At 41.2% G+C, this 20670-nt stretch overlaps 1 protein-coding gene across 2 annotated transcripts in view; it reads left to right on the top strand.

Moving 5' to 3' along the window:
* The window catches only part of Ndufs1 (NADH:ubiquinone oxidoreductase core subunit S1), a 37714-nt gene that overhangs the window by 761 nt on the left and 16283 nt on the right, over positions 1-20670 (top strand). For both annotated transcript variants that reach the window (XM_051153927.1, XM_051153928.1), the window contains exons 2-11: positions 5321-5386; positions 5798-5889; positions 7941-8048; positions 9148-9224; positions 11093-11174; positions 11264-11394; positions 12264-12449; positions 16849-16983; positions 17888-18002; positions 20237-20382. In XM_051153927.1, coding sequence (XP_051009884.1) covers positions 5326-5386; positions 5798-5889; positions 7941-8048; positions 9148-9224; positions 11093-11174; positions 11264-11394; positions 12264-12449; positions 16849-16983; positions 17888-18002; positions 20237-20382 — 1133 coding nt within the window. In that variant the 5' untranslated portion in view covers positions 5321-5325. The remainder of the gene's footprint in view (positions 1-5320; positions 5387-5797; positions 5890-7940; positions 8049-9147; positions 9225-11092; positions 11175-11263; positions 11395-12263; positions 12450-16848; positions 16984-17887; positions 18003-20236; positions 20383-20670) is intronic.

Raw genomic sequence — 20670 nt, 5'->3', positions numbered from 1 at the left:
TCTGAAAAAGCTAGCTCGGCGCCCAGCTGCAAACCAGGAAGCTGTGGTGCCTTGAGGTTCATGAGATTCAACGTCTGTAAGATCAACCCGAGCTGGAAACATCAAGTTTCTTCTCTTCCCCCCCCCCCAACTTGGCATTAAAAGAATTTTTTTTTCACTTGAGTTTTGCCTCATTAAACTGAGTGTACTCAGCCAGGGCATCAGCACCTTTTGGAAGGTTGTTTCTGTAAGTCACAGCCAAGACATTAGACGTATGCCACGTGTTGTGGTCCTCAGAAGTCCAGCATGGAGGAGGCTAAGACAGGAGGATTTGAACCCAGGACTTGGTGCATCCTTTGGTACAGACTCCACTAACTGAGCCACATGCCCAACTTGACTAGTTGTCCTTGTTCCAATTTGATAGACAATATGTCTGACACATACTAGGGCTGGAGAGATAGCTTAGTTGGCAATGGTGCTTGCTGCCAAGGCTGACCACCCGAGTTACAGCCCCAGGACCCCCAGGATGGAAGGAGAGAAGTGACTTCTGTATGCACCCGCCCCACCCCTGTCTGTGTATCGTGGCACACACCAAGTAAATAAACAAATGTAAAAAACAAAAACAAAACAACTGTATAGCAGTCTGGACGTGGTGATGCATGTCTGTAATCCTGGCACTTGCTTGAGGAGTCCGAGTTTCCCCTTGCCGTCATAGCAAGTCTGAGGTCAGTCTGAGGGCACATGTGCTCTGGCTCAAAAGTCAAATGCTGCCAGACCAACAAACAAAACACCCCCAACAAATGAGCTAAGACAGGTTCTCCCCAAACTCTCTATGTAGGGCAAGTGTTATTGTTTGTTTTTATGGGACAGGGTATTATGTAGCACAGGCTGGCCTCAACTGCATGATTCTCTTGCTTCAGGTTCCCCAGTGCTGGAACTACGGGCAAGGGCCACCATACTTGGCCTCATGAATCCTTTTTTTTTTTTTTTTCAATGGGATAGGTACTGCTCATTCTGGAATTTGGTGGCAAGACTGTGTGGTGACTTGCTTTTGTAAGGATACTGCACTAGTCTTCAGAGAAGAGAAATTGCCAAATTTCTTGTCAAGGAATTTATAGTAGGTACCAAAATTGATAATTTACCTTCAACTTAGTGTTGCAGGCTTGTTTCTCGTCTGCACTATGGATATAGCGCAGTGCAGGCTAAGGAGGTGATCTTCCGCTAACACTACATGGTCATCCCAAGTTGAGTAAGTAGAATAATAAAATGGTGTGCGGTTAGGAAAGAAGAGGACCGCAAGCGAAGAACACTTACGCCTGATTGTCAGTACCCATTACTGATTAAGTTAAAGTCACTTTTTATTGTGAATTTTTTTGTTTTTATTATTGGCAATTATTGACCTGGTTAATAACAACCTAGGAAATATTGTAGATCTGCTCTGTGATAAGGAACCAATAACTAGTAGCTAAAACACATAATGTCAGTATTGAAAGTTATAGATTGCTATTTTTAAGGAATTAATGAAATAAAATGAATTATGAATTTAATTATCGGTCATCTACAGTAACTACAGACTTTAGTGCTTAGGATTCTATTTTATCTAGAGTGGTAATGCATACCTTAATCTCAGCACTTGAGAGACAGAAGCCTGTGGATGGATCTCTGTGAGTTTCAGGCCAGCCTGGTCTCCATATAGATAAAGCCAGTCGTGGTAGCACCTGAGATATGCTGAAGAAGTGGAGGCAGGAGGATTATGAATTCAAGACCAGCCTGGGCTATACTTTTGGTGCTGGAGAGATGGCTCAGTGGCTAAGACTTGTTCTTCTAAGTCTGTTCACTAAGTCTGTTCTTCTAGAGGACTCAGGTTTGATACATCAAAATTACACGACACCCTAGCAGCTGTTTGCAACTCCAGTCCCAGGGGCTCTGACCCCTTCTTCTGGCCTCCCTTGGCAGCAGGCATGCAAATGGTGAACAGACATATATTCAGGCAGGACAACATATACACAATTTTTTTTAATTAGAAAGGAAAATTTTCTGGGTTTGCACTATTTTTTATTAGTACTGCTACCACTATTGAAACTTTACTGATTTGTTTTTAAGTCTTGGTACATTCTAATCACATAATTATCTTTAAAATGTTAAAACCAACAAACAACAACAAAAACAAAAACCTAGTTGTCTTGCCACATATTCGCAATCCCAATAACAAACTGGAGATAAACATTATGATTTTATTTATTTATTTTTGGTTTTTCGAGACAGGGTTTCTCTGTGTAGCCCTGGCTGTCCTAGACTCACTTTGTAGACCAGGCTGGCCTCGAACTCACAGCGATCCTCCTGCCTCTGCCTCCCGAGTGCTGGGATTAAAGGCGTGTGCCACCACCACCCGGCAACATTATGATTTTAGAGGCTGTGCTGCATAGTTTTATGTCAGCTTGATACAAGCCAAAGTCATCTGAGAGGAGAGAGCCTCAGTTAAGAAAATGCTTCCATAAAAATCAAGGTGCAGGCAAGTCTATGTGGCATTTTCTTAATTAGTGATTGATGTGGTGGTCCTGGGTTCCATAAGAAAGCAGTCTGAGCAAGCCAGTAAGCAGCAGCCCTCCATGGCCTCCGCATCATCTCCTGCCTCCAGGTTCCTGCCCTGACTGATGTCCTTCAGTAGAAGTGTAAGCCAAATTACCCTTTCCTCCCCAAGTACTTTGGTCATGGTGTTTTCCTCACAGCAATAGAAACCTTAACTAAGGCAGATGCTTTATCACATCATCATCATCATCAATTATCTTTGGTTTTTCTGAAACAGAGTTTCTCTGTGTAGCCCTGACTGCCCTGCTCTGGAACTCTCTGTAGATCAGGGTGGCCTTGAACTCACAGAGGTCTTCCTGCCTCTGCCTCCCAAGTGCTGGGATTGAAGGTCCCTTAATCCCTCGTCCCTCCTTTAATGTCCTCATCACTACCATCCAGCTTCTTGGTCCATATTTTTAACTGAGCAAACAGAAAGTCCAGTACTTAAAATTTAATGATTCTCAACTTGTGGGTTAAGACCACTTTGGCAATCTTTTATCTCCAAAAATACTTACATTATGATTCATAACAGTAGCAAAAATACAGTTATGATGTACTAATGAAAATAATTTTACGGTTGAGGATAACCACAAGAGGAAGTATATTAAAGAATTGTAACATTAGGAAGGTTGAGAATCACTGGTTTAAAAATCATATTTATGTAAATTATCCAGATTTTATTCTTTTTATTTTGAGACAGCATCTTGGTATATAGTGTTACCTGACCTTGAACTTTTGCTCTAACCAGCTTAGGTTGCAGGTGCAAACCTTTTAGAACTTAGTTTCTCAATTTGAACCCTGTTAGTTCTTTGGGATCATTTTTATTGTAAAGGGCTATCCTATGGATGGGTGTTTAATAGCACCCTGTCCTCTTCCCACTACATGCTAGCATACCTCCTCCCATTGTGATAACACTGTTTCCAGACATTAATAATTAATACTCTCCCTCCCTCCCTGTGGGACAAATGAGAACCACTATTTTATTTTTAATTTTTAAAACATTTATTTATTTGTGTCTTACTTATATGCATGTCTATGTACAATGTGTGTGCCTGGTATCCACAGAGACCAGAAGACAGTGTCCGATCCTCTTGAACTAGACTTAGAGACAGCTTCGAGCTCGTCTGTGTGTTCCAGCAGTACTCTTCATCTGTGTGTACCAGCAGTACTCTTCATCGCTCCAGTCTTTATTGTTACTGGTCTTTTCAGACCTGGTTATTGAACCAAGAGCAGACTCACACATGGTACCACTGAGCTACCTTTCTGTTTCTCTCTTTACTTTCAATTAAAACAAAGTTTTAAAAAGAATTTATTTATTTTGGTTTTCGAAAGACAGGGTTTCTCTGTGTAGCCTTGGCTGTCCTGGACTCTCTCTGTAGACCAAGCTGGCCTTGAACTCAGAGATCCACCTGCCTCTGCCTCCCAGGTACTGTGATTAAAGGTGTGTACCACCATGCCCAGCTTATTTTCATTTCTGTGTATGAGTGTTTTACCTGTTTGTATGTATGTGTGCTGGGTGTTGCTGCAGATATCAAAAACAGGGCATCAGTAACTGTAGTTATGGATGGTTGGGAACCATCATGGGGTGCTGGAAACTGAACCCAGGTCATCTGCAAAGAGCAACAAGTGCTCTTGAACTGCTGAGCCTTTCCAGTCACTTTTCCATTTTTGAGACAGGCTCTTACCAGGTTACTCAGGCTGGCGTTGAACTCCCTCAAGGTCTAAGCAGGCCTGGAACATGTGAGTCTGCTGCCTTGGTGTCCCAAGTAACTTGAGATTACAGGCCTGTAACACCAGGCCCAATGGAGGACCACTGTTTTAAAGCTTAGTTTTACTGGCTCTTGGGAATTGGTACTGAAAGTAGGAAGATGCCATGAGTTCTTCATACATTCAGGATAGAGGCATAATACAGCAGATTCCAGGTCTGTGAGAGAATGATGGTCCTCAAAATGTATCAAAGGCTTTTGACTTCTGACCTCCCTTGGAATATCCTAGGATCATATACAATTCACATATCATGAGAGAGTGCATATTGGAGCCAGTTATGGTAGCACCCAGGAAGCGGAGGCAGGAGACTTGCTTCAAGAGTAGCCAGGATTAATATGACCCTGTTTTAACAAAACAAAATCTTCAACCTAGTGGTGGAAGATGAAGGCAAAAAGGTATTTTATTTATTTTAGATAGGTATTAATGACAGTTATTTTTGCAATTTAATTTACTTTATTCTTAATTATTCTTTTTCTTTTGAGACAGTATTTCCTATACCTCTACCTGACTTCAAATTTGCTACGTAGCAGATGACCATAAACTTCTAATCCCCCTGCCTTCACCTCCCAAATTCTGGGATTATAAGCATATAATCCAGTTTATCCTACACTGGAGTTAGAACCTTGGACTTCCTGAATACTAGGCCAACACTCTTGTATCAGCTGAACTGTGTTCTAAGCTCTCACCACTTCTAGCTGTATCAAAAGTGTCCTGTACTTTGCATTACAAGCCTAACTCTAGGGCTGGAGCTGGAGCTCAGTTATAAAGCACTTAGTCATGCAAGGACTGGAAGTCTACTGTAGACTAACTACTTCTTAGCTGGTTGACATTGTATAAGCTAATGTCTCTGGGACCAACTAGTGTATGTACAACTTGAGGGAAAACATTGGGACTTCTGAATATTTTCTTAGAATAATGTATGTGAAACTATAAAACAATGCCTGACACCTTATAATTAAGTGGCTCTTTTCCCTCTACAATAATTGATCTTTGTTTTGTTTCGTAGCCATCATGTTAAGGATACCGGTAAAAAGGGCCTTGATAGGCCTGTCTAAGTCTCCTAAAGGATATGGTAAGTTTTTGGTTTTGTTGTCTCTTTATGAGTATTTTTGAGTGTTCCTTCCTCAAAAACAAAGCAAAACAAAACCAACCCCAAACCAAGCCTGATTTAGTACTTTAAAAACTTGCATCTTAACCAGGCAGTGGTGATGCACTCCCTTAATCTCAGCACTCAGGAGGCAGAGGCAGGTGAATCTCTGAGTTCAAGGCCAGTCTGGTCTACAGACTGTGTTCCAGGACAGCCAGGGCTACACAGAGAAACCCTGTCTTGGGTCGCGGAAGAGCTGGGGGGAGGGCTGATTGCATCTAAAGAAAGAGGACTAGTAAAAAATGAAAATGTTTATGTATAGTTAACCCATTAGCCTCTACTGTAATGAATCTACCTCTGTTCGTTTGTCTTCTACCTTACTGTTTTGATGACCAGTTCGCACAACTGGCACAGCAGCAAGTAACTTGATTGAAGTGTTTGTGGATGGTCAGTCTGTTATGGTGGAACCAGGAACCACTGTCCTGCAGGTAATTATTTTTGTGACTCTGTATGTTCCTCTATATTTCTTACGTACTGTTTAGTTTTTAAAAACAGTAGATAACAATATCATGGAAATAGTTTGATTTTTCACTCGTACTGTTGGAGAGGGAGTAATACAGCCTTAGCATCCCTAGGGAACTGTAGTGGCTCTGTAGTTTTACTTATGTTCTTCAAGTGGGATCCAGTAAGAAATTTGATATTACAGAAATAATCACTATCATTAAGATTGTAAAAAAGAGCCAGGTGTAGTGCACACCTGTAATTCCAGAAGCCGGCCTGGTTTACAAAGCAAGTCCAGGACAGTCAAGGCTATACAGAGAAACCCTGTCTCAAAAAAAAAAAAACAGAAAAGAAAAGAAAAGACTAATTTATTATGTATGCAGTGCTCTGTCTGCATGTATTCCTGCAGGCCAGAAGAGGGCATCAGATCACAGTATAGATGGTTGTAAACCAATGTGTGGTTGCTGGGAATTGAACTCAGGACCTCTGGGAGAGCAGTCAGTGTTCTTAACCTCTCAGCCATCTCTCCAGCCCATTTTGGGCCTTCTTGATGATTTTTCATTTTCCCCTTTCTGTTTTCATTAATATTTTAGGACTATGTCCTACAAGGCAGGTAAGTGAAGGATAGTATGGAATTTCTCTAAACTTCTTCAGAAATAACAAATTTGGTCAGAGAGTGGTGATGCCTCATGTTATTTATATGTTATCACAGAGCTAATTTTTTTTCCATTTCCATTCTATCTGTAAGTTATTATAGAATTAAATGTATTTTGTTTGTTTTCATTTCTGGACTGTGGAAGGCATACATAGACATGAAAGCACTGAATATTAGCAAAAAAATATTTTTTAGGTTCATTGGAAAGTATTTTGGCTAGCTAGGAGATGATGGAGACATCAGAGGTGACTACATCATAGCCAGCTGTAAGATGTGAGGGGAGATGTGACTCAGAAGACAAGGGGCTGCACAGAGGGAATCCAAGAAAGAGGCCGCCGGGGCAGCTTGACAGGGAAACTTGTGAGTAGTGGGCAAAGTAGACAATGGGAAGAAGAAAGGCCTCACCATAGACTGGATACATACCAAATTTCTTTCACATGAAATGAAGGGATTTTAAGGGATTTACATCCTTTGTGGTAGCTTCAAAGCTGAGTAAAATCTCTTCAGAAACTATCTTAGTTAGGAAACCCTAAATAAGGTTAGGTTTTCCTTGCTGTGAAGAAACACTGTGACCACAGCAATTCTTAGAAAGGACAACATTTTTTTAAATAAAGATTTATTTATTTATTTATTATAGATATACAGTGTTTTATCTGCATGTACGCCAGAAGAGGGCACCAGAGCTCATTATAGATGGTTGTGAGCCACCATGTGGGTGCTGGGAATTGAACTCAGGACCTCTGCAAGAACAGCCAGTGCTTTTAACTTCTGAGCCATCTCTCCAGCCCCAAAGTTGAAAGCATTTTTATTTTATGATTTATTTATGTATGTATATGAGTACTCTATCTGCATATGCACTTGCAGGCCAAAAGTGGGCATCAGATCACATTATAAATGGCTGTGAGCCACCATGTGGTTGCTGGGAATTGAACTTAGGACCCCAGGGAGAACAGTTAGTGCCCTTAACCTCTGTGCCATCTCTCCAGCCTGGAAGGACAACATTTAATGAGGGCTGGCTTACAGTTTCAGAGGTTTAGTCTGTTATCATCATGGCAGGAAGCATGGTAGCATCCAGGCCAACAGGGTGCTAGAGGAGGTAAGAGTTCCACATCGTGACCCACAGACAACAAGGAGAATGTGTCACTGGATATAGCTGGAGAGCAGGAGACCTCAAAGCCCACCCCTACAGTAACACACTTCCTCCAGACTACACCTCCTAACAATGCTGCCATACCTATTCAGACCTCCACAGGAAGTTACATAGGAGTGGATCGAGATAGAGTAGTCAGGAGTGAAAATAATAAAAGATTCCTCCCCTCCGTTATGTTTCAGTAAAAACAAGAGTGAAGTGAAGTTATTCTGATGCAAAGTTTTGTCTTCTAGGCTTGCGAGAAGGTTGGCATGCAGATCCCTCGATTCTGTTACCACGAAAGGTTATCTGTTGCTGGAAATTGCAGGATGTGCCTGGTGGAAATTGAGAAAGCTCCAAAGGTACGTGATACCTGGAATTCCATACCATGCCGAAGGAGAGAGTAGACTGAATCTTGCAGCAAACTTTATTCTATAAATTCAATATTTTTATGTGTAGATGATTCATTTCAAAACAAAATACATTGACAGAAGTATTGTATAAAGATAAATGCCATATAGCAAATCTAGGATTTCAAGATGGTTTCTTAAGCTTTCAGTGTGTGTGTAGTATATAGAAGTGCTTATGCTGTACCATTTTTACTTGACAAGGAGTTGTAGGAGTGTATAGCCATGCCTATAAATGAAAACAAGGGTGTGTGTTGTGTGTGTGTGTGTGTGTGTGTGTGTGTGTGTGTGTGTGTGTGTGTGTGTGTGTGTGTACACATGTACATGTATATGGAGGCCAGAGGAAAAACCTCAAGTATTGTTCCTTGTGGATTCTCTTTTTTTTTTTGTTTGTTTGTTTTTTTGTTTTTCGAGACAGGGTTTCTCTGTGTAGCCTTGGCCATCCTGGGATTCTCTTTTTTTTTAAAGATTTGTTTATTTATTATTATGTATATAGTACTCTGTCTGCACATACACCTGCAGGCCAGAAGAGGGCATTAGATCACATTATAGGTGGTTGCGAGCCACCATGTGGTTGCTGGGAATTGAACTCAGGACCTCTGGAGGAGTAGTCTGTGCCCTTAACCTCTGAGCCACCTCTCCAGCCCTCCGTTTTGTATTTTAGAGACAGGGCTCTGCTTAGGCTATGCTGCGCATGCTCCAGGGATATACCTGCTTTTGCCTCGCCAATGCTGAGATTACAAGCATGCGTCATAATGTCCGGCTTTTCTATATGGGTTTTGAGGATCACACTTGAGTCCTCCCTCATGCTTCTCAGGCTTACACAATAAGCACTTTACTGAGTGAGGTATCTCCCCACATCCTAGGCCTCTTTTCCTTAAAAAAAAATTTTTTTTTATTTAATAATTAAAAAATTAATTTTGCTGGACACAGTGCTGCATGCCTATAATCTCAACATTCAGGGAGGCAGAGGCAGATGGCTTTAATATTTCATGTGTAGGGTTGCTTATAACTACAAGTAAATACAAATACGATTTCTTCATTGAAATTCTAGGTTGTAGCTGCTTGTGCTATGCCTGTTATGAAGGGCTGGAATATCCTGACGAATTCGGAGAAATCTAAGAAAGCCAGGTACTATGTTGTTACTACTGTAGATTTGTTGTCAGGTCGTGTTCATGCCTCCCATATATGAGGGACATAGAGTCAGACTTTGAAGAAGAGCAGAAATGAGCACACAGCGAGGTGGTGGGCTCAGGTATTCTTGGTATTGCCAGGAACAGTGTCAGCATTGAAACTCACCCTGAGATGAGCAGCACCCAGCACTCACAGAGCTGGGCGTTCATGACATGTGAGTGTTTGCTCGAGTGCTCAGCCTGTGTTTAAACTTGCCACAGTGCTGTAATTCAGACCTGTTTTTGTTTTGAATTAATGTAGATGTTTTCTGAGAACCTTCCAGTAACTAATGCAGTTTATTTGTGGAGATGATCTCATGTAGCCCTGGTCTCACAGTGAAGCTGAAGAAGACCTTGAGTCTGGTCCTCGTCCTAAGTACTAGGATCACAGGCATAATGCCACCATGCCTGGGCTATGCGTGGTGGGGGCTGAAGCAAGGCTCATGCATGTTGGGTAAGCATTCTACCAGCTAAGCTACTGCCTACCTCTAGCCCCATTTGAAAATTCTGTATTGTTAAATGTCATAATTTTTTAAAATGATTTATTGCCGGGCATAGTGGCTCACGACTTTAATCCCAGCATCAGGAGGCAGATACAGGTGGATCCCTGTGAGTTCAAGGACAGCTAGGGATACACACAAAGAAACCCTGTCTCGAAAAACCAAAAAACCTCCAAAAGATTAATTTATTTTTATTGTATGTTCATTGGGATTTTGCCTGCATGTATATGTTTTTGAGGGTATTAGATCTCCTGGAACTAGAATTACAGACAGTTGTGAACTGCCATGTACGTCCTGGGAATTAAACCCAGGTTCTCTGGAAAAGCAGCCAGTGCTTTGTGTTTTTTTGTTTTTTGTTTTTAATGTATACAAGTGCTCTATCTGCATGTACATCTGCATGCCAAAAGAGGGCATCAGATCATACCATAGATGGTTGTCAGCCACCATATGGTTGCTGGGAATTGAACTCAGAACCTCTGGAAGAGCAGCCAGTGCTGTTAACCACTGAACCATCTCTCTATCCCAAAAGTCATAATTTTAAAAAGATGAGTATGAGGCTGGGCATGGTGGGCTCATGCCTTTAATCCCAGCAGAGGCATGTGGATCGCTGTGAGTTTGAGTCCAGCATGGTCTACAAAGCAAATCCAGGACAGCCAAGGCTACACAGAGAAACCCTGTCTCAAAAAACAAAAAGCGGGGAAGGGGCTGGGGAGATGGCTCAGAGGTTAAGAACACTGTCTGCTCTTCCAGAGGTCCTGAGTTCAATTCCCAGTAACCACATGGTGGCTCATAATCATCTATAATGAGATCTGGTGCCCTTTTCTGATGTGCAGGCTCACATGCAGGCACAACACTGTATACATAATAAATAAATTTTTTTAAAAAAAGAAAAAGATGGGCATGATAGCACATGCCTATAATTTCAGCACTTGAGAGATTGCTTTTTTTTTTTTTTTTTTTTTTAAAGCTGACAGTGGTGGCATATGCTTGTGATCCAATCACTTGGAAGGTATTGGCAGGAAAATCACATTTTAAGATTGAAGCTAGCTGGCCTTCATGAGACCTTGTCTGAAATATATACATCAGTGAATAAACAAAGCCCTGAAAGTCATAGTTTCCTAAGATCAGTTGTGTAACTCTTATGAACATGTTCAAACTGTATTTAATACTACCTCAATGCTAGCATTATGGCGTAGCTGGAAGTTAGTGTAAAATTTATGCTAACTGTATTAAAATATATATGAAGGTTATTGAGCTAGCCTATCGGTTACCATTTTTAAGTGGTAGCTGCTTTATGTCACTTTATATATTTGATTTTTTCATACAGAGAAGGTGTGATGGAGTTCTTGTTGGCAAATCACCCATTGGACTGTCCTATTTGTGACCAGGGAGGTGAATGTGATCTGCAGGTATCTAAAATAATTGTGTAAATGATTTTGAGTGGCTCATTTTAATTTCATTAGCAGCATTAGATTGACTGTCTCGTAATCTACTTAAGGACCAGTCCATGATGTTTGGAAGTGATAGGAGCCGATTTCTAGAGGGGAAACGTGCTGTGGAAGATAAAAACATTGGGCCGTTGGTGAAGACCATCATGACGAGATGCATCCAGTGCACCCGGTGCATCAGGTAATGTTTCTCTTCTGGAATATCACTGGGGACTTGAATAAAAAGAGAAAAAAGAAAGAGCATGACTGGTCCTGGGTATGGTGGAGGAGAAAGCTTAGTGTAGGTGAAAGGGAGAGAGAGCGTTGTCAGAGGCGGACCCATCTGGGAGAGTCTAGAGTGCTCATGACCCTGAGCTGGGTCATTGAGGAGAAGGGGAGGGGAGAGCCAGAGCCAGAGGCTGCAAGGATAAGAGGAAGACGAGAAGAGCCAAAAAGGGACCAGCATAGCAACAAAATGGCTGGATTATATAGCAAAGGGCAGTATGGGGAAGAGCAGCTTCTAGGCTCCTAGGGTGGAGAAGATGAGGTAGGAGCAGAGTGGGTCAGCCATACCTGTAACAGGTAGGGACTGAAAGACGCTGGAAAAACAGAACTGCCTTGATGGGTTGAGTAGGTTCCTCAGTTGGCCATTTGCCCCAGGTTTGAAACCTAACAGTCCTAACTTAGTATTCATATAGTTTCATCGAACAACAACACGGGATATGACAGCCATTGTGGGGAAAAAGTTAGATTTTATTTGCTTAATTTTTATATTCTGATAAAATAACTATGGTATTTGCTTTCAGTTAATGCCAATTTCAGTTGAATTTAAAGCTTTAAATCTAGTATTGTGTGAACTATATACATGTGATTTGTACAATTTTCTATTGTGTTATGCTTCAGTTACAGAGAAACATTAGTTTTTATTTGCTGACTATGCTTATCATTGAAAATAAACTGTGCCTTTTTAATGTTTTAAAAGTCATTGCCTTTGTGATTATGAAAATGAAAGGAAATGGTGTTTGTTGGATTTAACCATTTGATAGCAAATTTTTATTTTCTTTTTTTTAGGTTTGCAAGTGAGATTGCAGGAGTAGATGATTTGGGAACAACAGGCAGAGGGAATGACATGCAAGTTGGCACATACATTGAAAAAATGTTCATGTCTGAGTTGTCTGGGAATATCATTGACATCTGCCCCGTAGGGGCCCTAACCTCTAAGCCCTATGCCTTTACTGCCCGGCCTTGGGAAACAAGGTATTTCTCTTTGTGCTTTGACCAACTTGTTTTTTAAAGATTTTATTCTCTGTGTGTGTGTGATGGGTGTGCAGGTGCCCATGAATGTGTATGCAGGTGTACTTGGAGGCAGAGAAAACCTTGGGTATCATCCTCAGGAACACAACTATTTTCTTTGAGCAGGATCTCTCTCTTTCTTTTTTTAATTAATATTTAAAAAAATTTTTTACATACACATTTATATTATTATACATATATAAAATAAACTACATTGAGCAACAAGAACTATGAAACAATCAGGAATTATATTAATGTTGCATTCATAGTGTTTTGGCCATTTGTATTTGGCAACCTTGAAGAAAACATTTTCCTATCTTGGTGAATCCAAAATTCTGAATGTAAATCAATATCTATCATATCTCATCATTATCAACTTAAAACATCTATCTAGACCTAAAAGCATCTTAATCCCTAAACAACTAAGCTTAATTGTGAAGCTAACCTATTTGGTCTTCAACCCCATCAGAGACTTGAGAAGGAATAAAATTAATTACCTAAGTATACAAGGGGTGCAGGTTTCAAGCTTCCAAATTGAAAAAAATGACTAAGACAGTTCACTGCCTGAACAGTCACCTATAACTCTCTGTAATGTTGGAGCATCAGCTTCAGCTTTCTGGCCCAATATATCTGACAGACATATTTATGAGGCAAGAACTATTGAGGACTTGCCTACCCTGTCTTGGCAGAGTTTGGCTTTTGACTTGACCTGCATCCAAGCTTGCCTATTTTTAGGCATAATTCTGTCAGTGGTTGAAATGAGGACATTTTGCCCAGTGGCTTGTTTGCCACATTTGAAGCCATCTCCATAAGGAGGTTCTTTGATTTTCATCATCTTGTTTGAGGTAGGGTAGATGTTGCCAGGAGTTAACCTGTCTTCTTGTCAAAGAATCCTTAAAACGATTAAAAATATCTTTAAACACCATATTCTATAGGACTCTGATGTTTTTGAAGACCGTATCTAACTGTTTTACCTTATCTGTCTATAGAATCATACCTGTCTCTTACACTTGGGATATATATTATTGTGATATAGAGTAGGAATTGACATGAGCGTGATTTGGTCAAGTGACAATTAGCTTGCCTAACTTACTTATCCTAAAACAGCCTGCAATAGCACTTTCAAGATATTGGAGGTAAACCTTGTATCTTCTTGAGTGGTATGGGTGCAATACCTCATATTAGGATAGAAATGTATATGTGTGTGAAGAATAATCTTAATTTTGACTTCTATACCAGTGTATCAAAATAAACCTTACTTGGTGTCAATATACATATTTTTATACCAATGAATTAAAAATAACCTTGTGAGCACAGTTAAATCGAGGAGTTGACTCAATAATCGATTTTTGTCCTTTTATCCTTAAATATTTCTATACTCTCCCCTCTTTCTTTTCAGCCCCTATCTCCAAGCCTAAGAAAGAAAGATAAAGGAAAAGAGAAACATCCCTGAGTCCAACCTCGTTTTCTCTCTGAATAAGACCAATAGTAACTTATAATTAACTCCCAATGAAAATAAACATCTACAGCCCAAGAAAGCAACCAACAACCTACCCAACTCCCCTTAAGGGTGAGCAGGGTCTCTTGTTGGTCTCTAACTCACCAGTTAGGCAAAACTGTCTGGCAGAGATCCTCCTGTCTCCCACACTGGGAGTGCAAGCATTTTCCCCATGCACGATGAGGACAGAGCTCAGCTCCTTGTACCTGTTAGGCCAGGTAGGGCCTTACAGACTAAGCCATACTTCCTGCCCTGATTATTGTTTTTAAATTTTATTTAGTATGTGTTCGTACACAGGTGGGTGTATGCCAGCGTGCACACATGAAGAACAACTTTTGGAAATCAATTTTTACCTTTTACTTTGTTAAGGCATGTCTCTTATTTTTTCCTTTAGTTATGCTGCATATGCCTGACTGGTTAGCCTATAAGCTTTTGGCCTGCTGTCCTGTTTCTGCCATCTCACTGTAGGAGTGTGGGATGAGAAATGGGCACCACTTCATCTGGCTCTTGGTGTGGGTTCCAGGGATCAAATTCAGGTCATTAGGCTTGCTCAGCAAGCGCTATTGCTCTCTGAGCCATCTTCCTAGCCTTGTTTTTAAATTTTAGTCTACCTCTTTTTAAATAAAGTGTCCGTATCATTTTCTTTCTAAATCTTAATTGGTTTTCATCTACATATTTTTGTTTGTTTGGTTTGATTTTTTGTTTTTGTTTTCCTGAGAAAGGGTTTCCTCTCTGTAGCCTTGGCTGTCCTGGACTCACTTTGTAGACCAGGCTAGCCTTGAACTCACAGCCATCTGCCTGCCTCTGCCCCCAGACTGCTGGGATTACAGGCATGTGACACTGCCGGCTTTTGATTTACATATTTATGTTTGCTTAAGTAAAAATGTGTATGGAGAGGAGGGTTGTATGTATGGAGGCAGATGAGGATATCAGGTGACTTTAATTTCTTACCACCTTCTTTCTTTCTTTCTTTTTTTTTTTTTTTTTTTTAAGTCCCAACCCCACCACCTTATTTCTTAAGACAGCATCTCTTACTGAACCTAGAACTCACTGATGTGGCTAGCCTAGGGATCCTCCAGCTTCTGCCTCTGTAGTGCTGAGATTACAGGCATCACTGTCACGCTCGGCTTTTTATGTGGGCTTTGGGCCGTGGAACTCAGGTCCTTAGACTTGTGCAGCCTGTACCAACTGATTGAACTATCTGACCCAGCCTATGAAAATGTTTTATTGGAAATTAACTAGTTAAATTGAAAGGTAGGATAGAACTCTACAAGTTAATTATAGTTTCTTTCTAAGATTAAGAAAAACTTGTATATGCCAAGGTGCTAGCCTTTAATGAGAGAGTCAGGAGCAGCAGCATCGAGCTAGACCATTACAGACTTTTCTGTTTGTTTTTATTTTCCTAAGGCAGTGTCTCTTTATGTAGCCCTGGCTGTCCTGCAACTTGTTATATAGACTAGAGTGGCCTTGAACTCACAGAAATCTTCTAAGTGTTGGAATTGTGTTGTATTCCATTCACACCCAGCCATTAGAGATTTTTTAGGGTAGTCTGGGGCGTGTGTGTGTGTGTGTGTGTGTGTGTGTGTGTGTGTGTGTGTGTGTGTGTGTACACACACCAGATGTTGACATTGGGTATCTTCCTGATTCTTCTTTCGCTCAATTTACTTAGGCAGCATTTCTTCCTGAGCCTGAAGCTTGCCAACTGTTGCCTCCTATTCTGTCTAGCCAGTTTTCCTGGTCCCCCACCCAACCCTCCATCCTCCACTCCTAGCCAGTCTGCCATGTCCTCCTGGCTTTCATATGGGTGCTAAGAGTGTGAATTTTGGTCCTCATGCTTGCTCTATCTACTAAACCATCCCATCAGCACCACAAAACAGTTGGCTTTAGATTTATTTTATTTTATGTGTATGTGTGTGGGTCTGTGTTATGGATGTACCCTGTGTGCATGCAGGTGCCTAAAAAGGCCAGAAGAGGGCAATGAATCCTTTGAAATTGGAGTTGGACAGTGGTGAGCTACCATGTGGGTGCTGTGAACCAAACTCAGGTTCTGTGCAAGAGCAATAAGTCCTTTTTTTTTTTTTTTTTTTTTTTTTTTTGTAGCCTTGGCTGTCCTGGACTCGCTTTGTAGACCAGACTAGCCTCAAACTCAGAGATCCACCAGCCTCTGCCTCCCAAGTGCTGGGATTAAAGGCTTGCGCCACCACAGCCCAGCTGCAATAAGTACTCTTAAACCACTAAACTCTCTCTTCAGCCCCACAGAATAATTTTTATGCATTAAAACTTGTTATATTTAGGTGTGGAAGTGGTAACATGGTATTTGGGAGGAATTTTTTGTCCTTACTGGTTTTGTTGAACTTTGTTTCTGCTTTCTGGAGTGGTTGATTTGCTGGTGCCTTTGACTAACAGCAGCCCAACTGGATTGTCAAATAATGTGATTAAAGTATGGAGGTGCGCGAGCACAGTGGCGCACGCCTATAATCCCACCACTCCAGAGGCAGAGACAGATGGCGCTCTGAGTTGGAGGCCAGCCTGGTCTACAAAGTGAGTCCAGGACGGCCAGGGCCACACAGAGAAACCCTGTGTTTTTTAAAAAAGGGGGGGAGTTTATTGCTATTCTTCTAAGTTCTACTATTTTTTTAGAGTTTAGAAAGGGAAGTAGATCTGGTATTACATGTCTGTAATCCCAACACTTGGGATGTAGACACTGCGGGATCACTTCAGAGTCATCTTTTACCTAGTGGGCTTCGGCCAGCCTGGGCTCCTAAGACCTGTCTCAAAGTATCAATAAAGGAAATTTGATAGGGAAGTAACAGAACTCTTGTTGCTCTTCGGGCTAGCAACATAAATGTATGCTCATTTTCTCAGAAAGACGGAGTCCATTGATGTAATGGATGCAGTAGGAAGTAACATTGTGGTTAGCACAAGAACTGGAGAGGTAATGAGGATTTTGCCACGAATGCATGAAGATATAAATGAAGAATGGATCTCTGATAAAACCAGGTATTGTCTGTCTTAATTTTTACAGTTGATATACAAATTTTTGGTTATTTTTTGGTTTGGTTTATGCATATGAGTGTTGCTCCTTTAGACATCTGTGCACCACCGTGTTATGCATGGTTGTGAGCCAACATGTGGATGTCAGGTATTGAACTCATATTTTTTGTAAAAACAAGAAGTGCTCTTTCCACTGAGCCATCTCCCGTCATCAGATCTCATTATAGATGGTTGGAGCCACCCTGTGGTTGCTGGGAATTGAGCTCAGGACTTTCAGAAGAGCAGCCAGTGCTCTTAACCTCTGAGCTATCTCTCCAGACCCCTTATGCTCATTTTTAATGGATATTTTTATGTTGTAAAATGATAGAAACTGTTGAAAAATCAGAGGTTTTGTAAAGAGAATGGGGGGGGGAAATCAATGTTTATAGGTATAAATGCTGGGCATGGTGACGTAAGCTTGTAGTCTAAACTGCTTGGAGGCTAAATCAGGAAGATCTGAAATTCATGGCCAATCTGGGGGACTTAGACTTTGCCTCAAAATAAAAACGCAAGGGACTGGGCATAGCCCATCCTGATACGTTCGAGGCCCTGATTTCAGTCTCCAGTACTTGGAGAAAGAAAGGGAGATTTTTCTTTTCTATTCTTTTCTTTTAAGATGTCTTTCTTGGCTGTCTTGGAATCACTTTGTAGACCACGCTGACCTCAAACTCAGCGTGCCTCTGTCTCCTGAGTGCTGGAATTAAAGGTGTGTGCACCACCATGCCCAGCTAAGGCAGATCTATCTATTGCCAGCGTGCGTATCTTAGGTGTTTCTTACTCTGTTTGACACTTTAGGTAATTTTCTATTTAAAGAACATATTTTGGTTCTCCTTAGCAATATTCTACATATTATGTGATCTTTTTTGTCTAGATTTGCCTATGATGGACTAAAACGTCAAAGACTTACTGAACCAATGGTCAGAAATGAAAAAGGGCTTTTGACTTATACCTCCTGGGAAGATGCACTCTCGCGCGTAGCTGGAATGGTAAAAATTGAGATGTAGAATTAATAGTGTGTAGTTTCCAAGAAACAATGTTGCCATGAGGACAAGGCACATCTTTTTCTTTCAACTGCGTGCTTGTTTTCTCCTCCTCCCTTTCTCTCTTTCTTTAAGTTTTTGGTTTTTATTTTTGTTTTTGTTTTCTTGAGACAGGGTTTCTCTGTGTAGTCCTCGCTGATATGGACTGGCTCTGTAGACCAGGCTGGCCTCGAACTCAGAGATCCTCCTGCCTCTGCCTCCTGAGTGGTGGGATTAAAGGCGTCTCCCACCACGCTCAGCTTCTTTAAGTTTTTTTTTTTTTTTTTTAGGTAAGGATTTTATTGTATAGCTTTGGCTGACCTGGAACTCACCATGTAAACCAGGCCTGCCTTAAACTCACAGAGCTCTGCTTGCCTCTGCCTTCTGAGTGCTGGGATTAAAGGTGTGCACCACTACACCCATTCTTGCCTCCTTTCTTGCCAAGATTATAATTTGCCTCTATTTGACATTTTTCAAAGCTATATCTCAGATATTATGCTAATACATTCTAGAATATAACCCATAGACCACTGACATTTGCTCCCTGCATTGTACCTTGTTATGCTATTGAAAGAGGCGTAAGTATTGTTGTACCAGGACTAATACAGAGAAAACACATAATAGGTGTGGGGTACCTAACCAAAACTGTGGTATCAAGATGCCTTCCTAAAGAAAGTGATTCTGGAACAAAGTGCAAGAATGAATATGAGCTTGCCAGAGCAAAGGTGGAGGGGTGTAACTCACTTGTATTGAGTGTGCTTAGCATGTACAAAGCCCCGGTCTAATTTGCAGCAGGCAATAAAAGGGAAAACAACAGAATAAAAGCCCCCTGATGAAAGACACTGTAGAGGGAACAGCAGGTACTTTAGAAGAGGGTGCATTTAGGTAACTAGGCCTCCCTGACTTTTAGTCTCCAGAGTCATGTTGAAGCTCCGTTCTTCCTAAAGATAAAATATACAGCTTCCAGTCACATTAGAATCGCTCACCTTGGCCCCACACACATACTGCTGTGGCTCATGCTTCAACTGGTGAATACTGTAACACTTTATTCAGATGTGAATTACTGTTTTTTTGTTCTGTGTATTGCTCAGTATGTTGTAGTGATGAATTTGGCAAAGAAAATGTACAATTCCTTCTTTTTTTAATTAAAGATTTATTATTTATATAGCGTTGTGCTTGCATGTACACCTGCACACCAGAAGAGGGCACCAGATTGCATTATAGATACTTGTGAATCATCATGTGGTTGCTGAGTTTTGAACTCTGGACCTCTGGAAGAGCAGCCACTGCTCTTAACTGCTGAGCCCTCTCTCCAGTTCCCCATTAAGTTTGTTTTGTGTTGGCCACCTACTCCTGGGCATGAGGCCTGTCCTGAAGTATGGTTAATATAATTAGTGAAACTCACCTGGAGAAAACTGATTTTCCCTTTGCCAGCAAGTATCAACTGCTAATAGCTTCCTGATTAAGGTGGGCTGTGTCCATTTCCCGCTCTCAATGCTGGGATTCTATCTGCCTTGAACCTGTGTTGGTCTTATACCTGCTTTGGTTTCTGAGTTCATATGTGTGTCAGTCCTATTGTGTCTGGAAGACATTGCTTGAGTATAGTTGTTACATACATACCTGTATGTATATAGCATGTTTGTATGTTTGTTTGTTTGTATATATATGATTTTAAGTCTGACTGCTCTTTACTGAAATCCAATAAGGGGGTTCATTTTCTGAGAGGAGCTAATTCTTTTATACTCCCAGAAGTGAGTAGTTGCCTATAATTCTTTGTCTACAGGTGTCTTTTCCCTTCCATGTTAAAATATCTGTTGGTATTGAAATTGCTCAGGTCTTGTTTATGCTGCCATTTCTATGGCAGGCATTTCCTGGTGCTCTGCCTCTTAGAATCTTTCTACCTTCTCTTCTGTGGTGTTCCCTGAGCCGCAGATGTAGGAGCCATGATGTAGATGTATCTGTTGTGGCTGTGGTTCCCACGATCTCTGTCTGCTTTGTGTCCAGTGTGGTTTGTCTTTCCATTTGCTATAAAAAGGATCTGCCATGATGTGGGGTGGCTGCTACACTATCCAGGAAAGATAGCTGGTGTGTCCTGTCACTCATTACTCTTGGTACTTGAAAGTGACTTGCTTTATTTTCTAAACAATTGTGGTCTTTGCTGACTGTAGGTTTCTTAGTAATGCCCTTTTCTCTCTTTCTAGTTACAGAGCTTTCAGGGCAAGGATGTGGCAGCAATCGCAGGTGGTTTGGTGGATGCTGAAGCCTTAGTAGCTCTGAAAGATCTGCTTAATAGAGTAGACGCTGACAACCTGTGCACTGAAGAAGTCTTCCCCACTGAAGGAGCTGGGTGAGAAACATTAAGCTGTGCTCCAGGAGCTGCTTTAGGTTTTGTTTTTGAGTCTCTTGTCGTCCAGGCTGGCCTTGAACTCTATAGCAGAGGAACTTTCTGTCTTTAACTTCAAGTGCTTGGATTAAAGATGCGTGCTACTGTACTTAGCCACATTCTCCTTTTTAGTTACTTAAAACAACCACATCTGGCCAGGTGGTGGTGGTGTACAGCTGTAATCCCAGCACTGAGGTGGGTGGATCTATAAGTTCAAGGCCAGCCTGGTCTACAGAGTGAACTCCTGGACAC

The sequence above is a fragment of the Acomys russatus genome, chromosome 12, assembly GCF_903995435.1.
Source record: "Acomys russatus chromosome 12, mAcoRus1.1, whole genome shotgun sequence".
In the NCBI taxonomy this organism is placed as follows: Eukaryota; Metazoa; Chordata; class Mammalia; order Rodentia; family Muridae; genus Acomys; species Acomys russatus.
The sequence above is the reverse complement of the archived record's forward strand: the minus strand, read 5'-3'. Positions and strand labels throughout refer to the sequence as shown.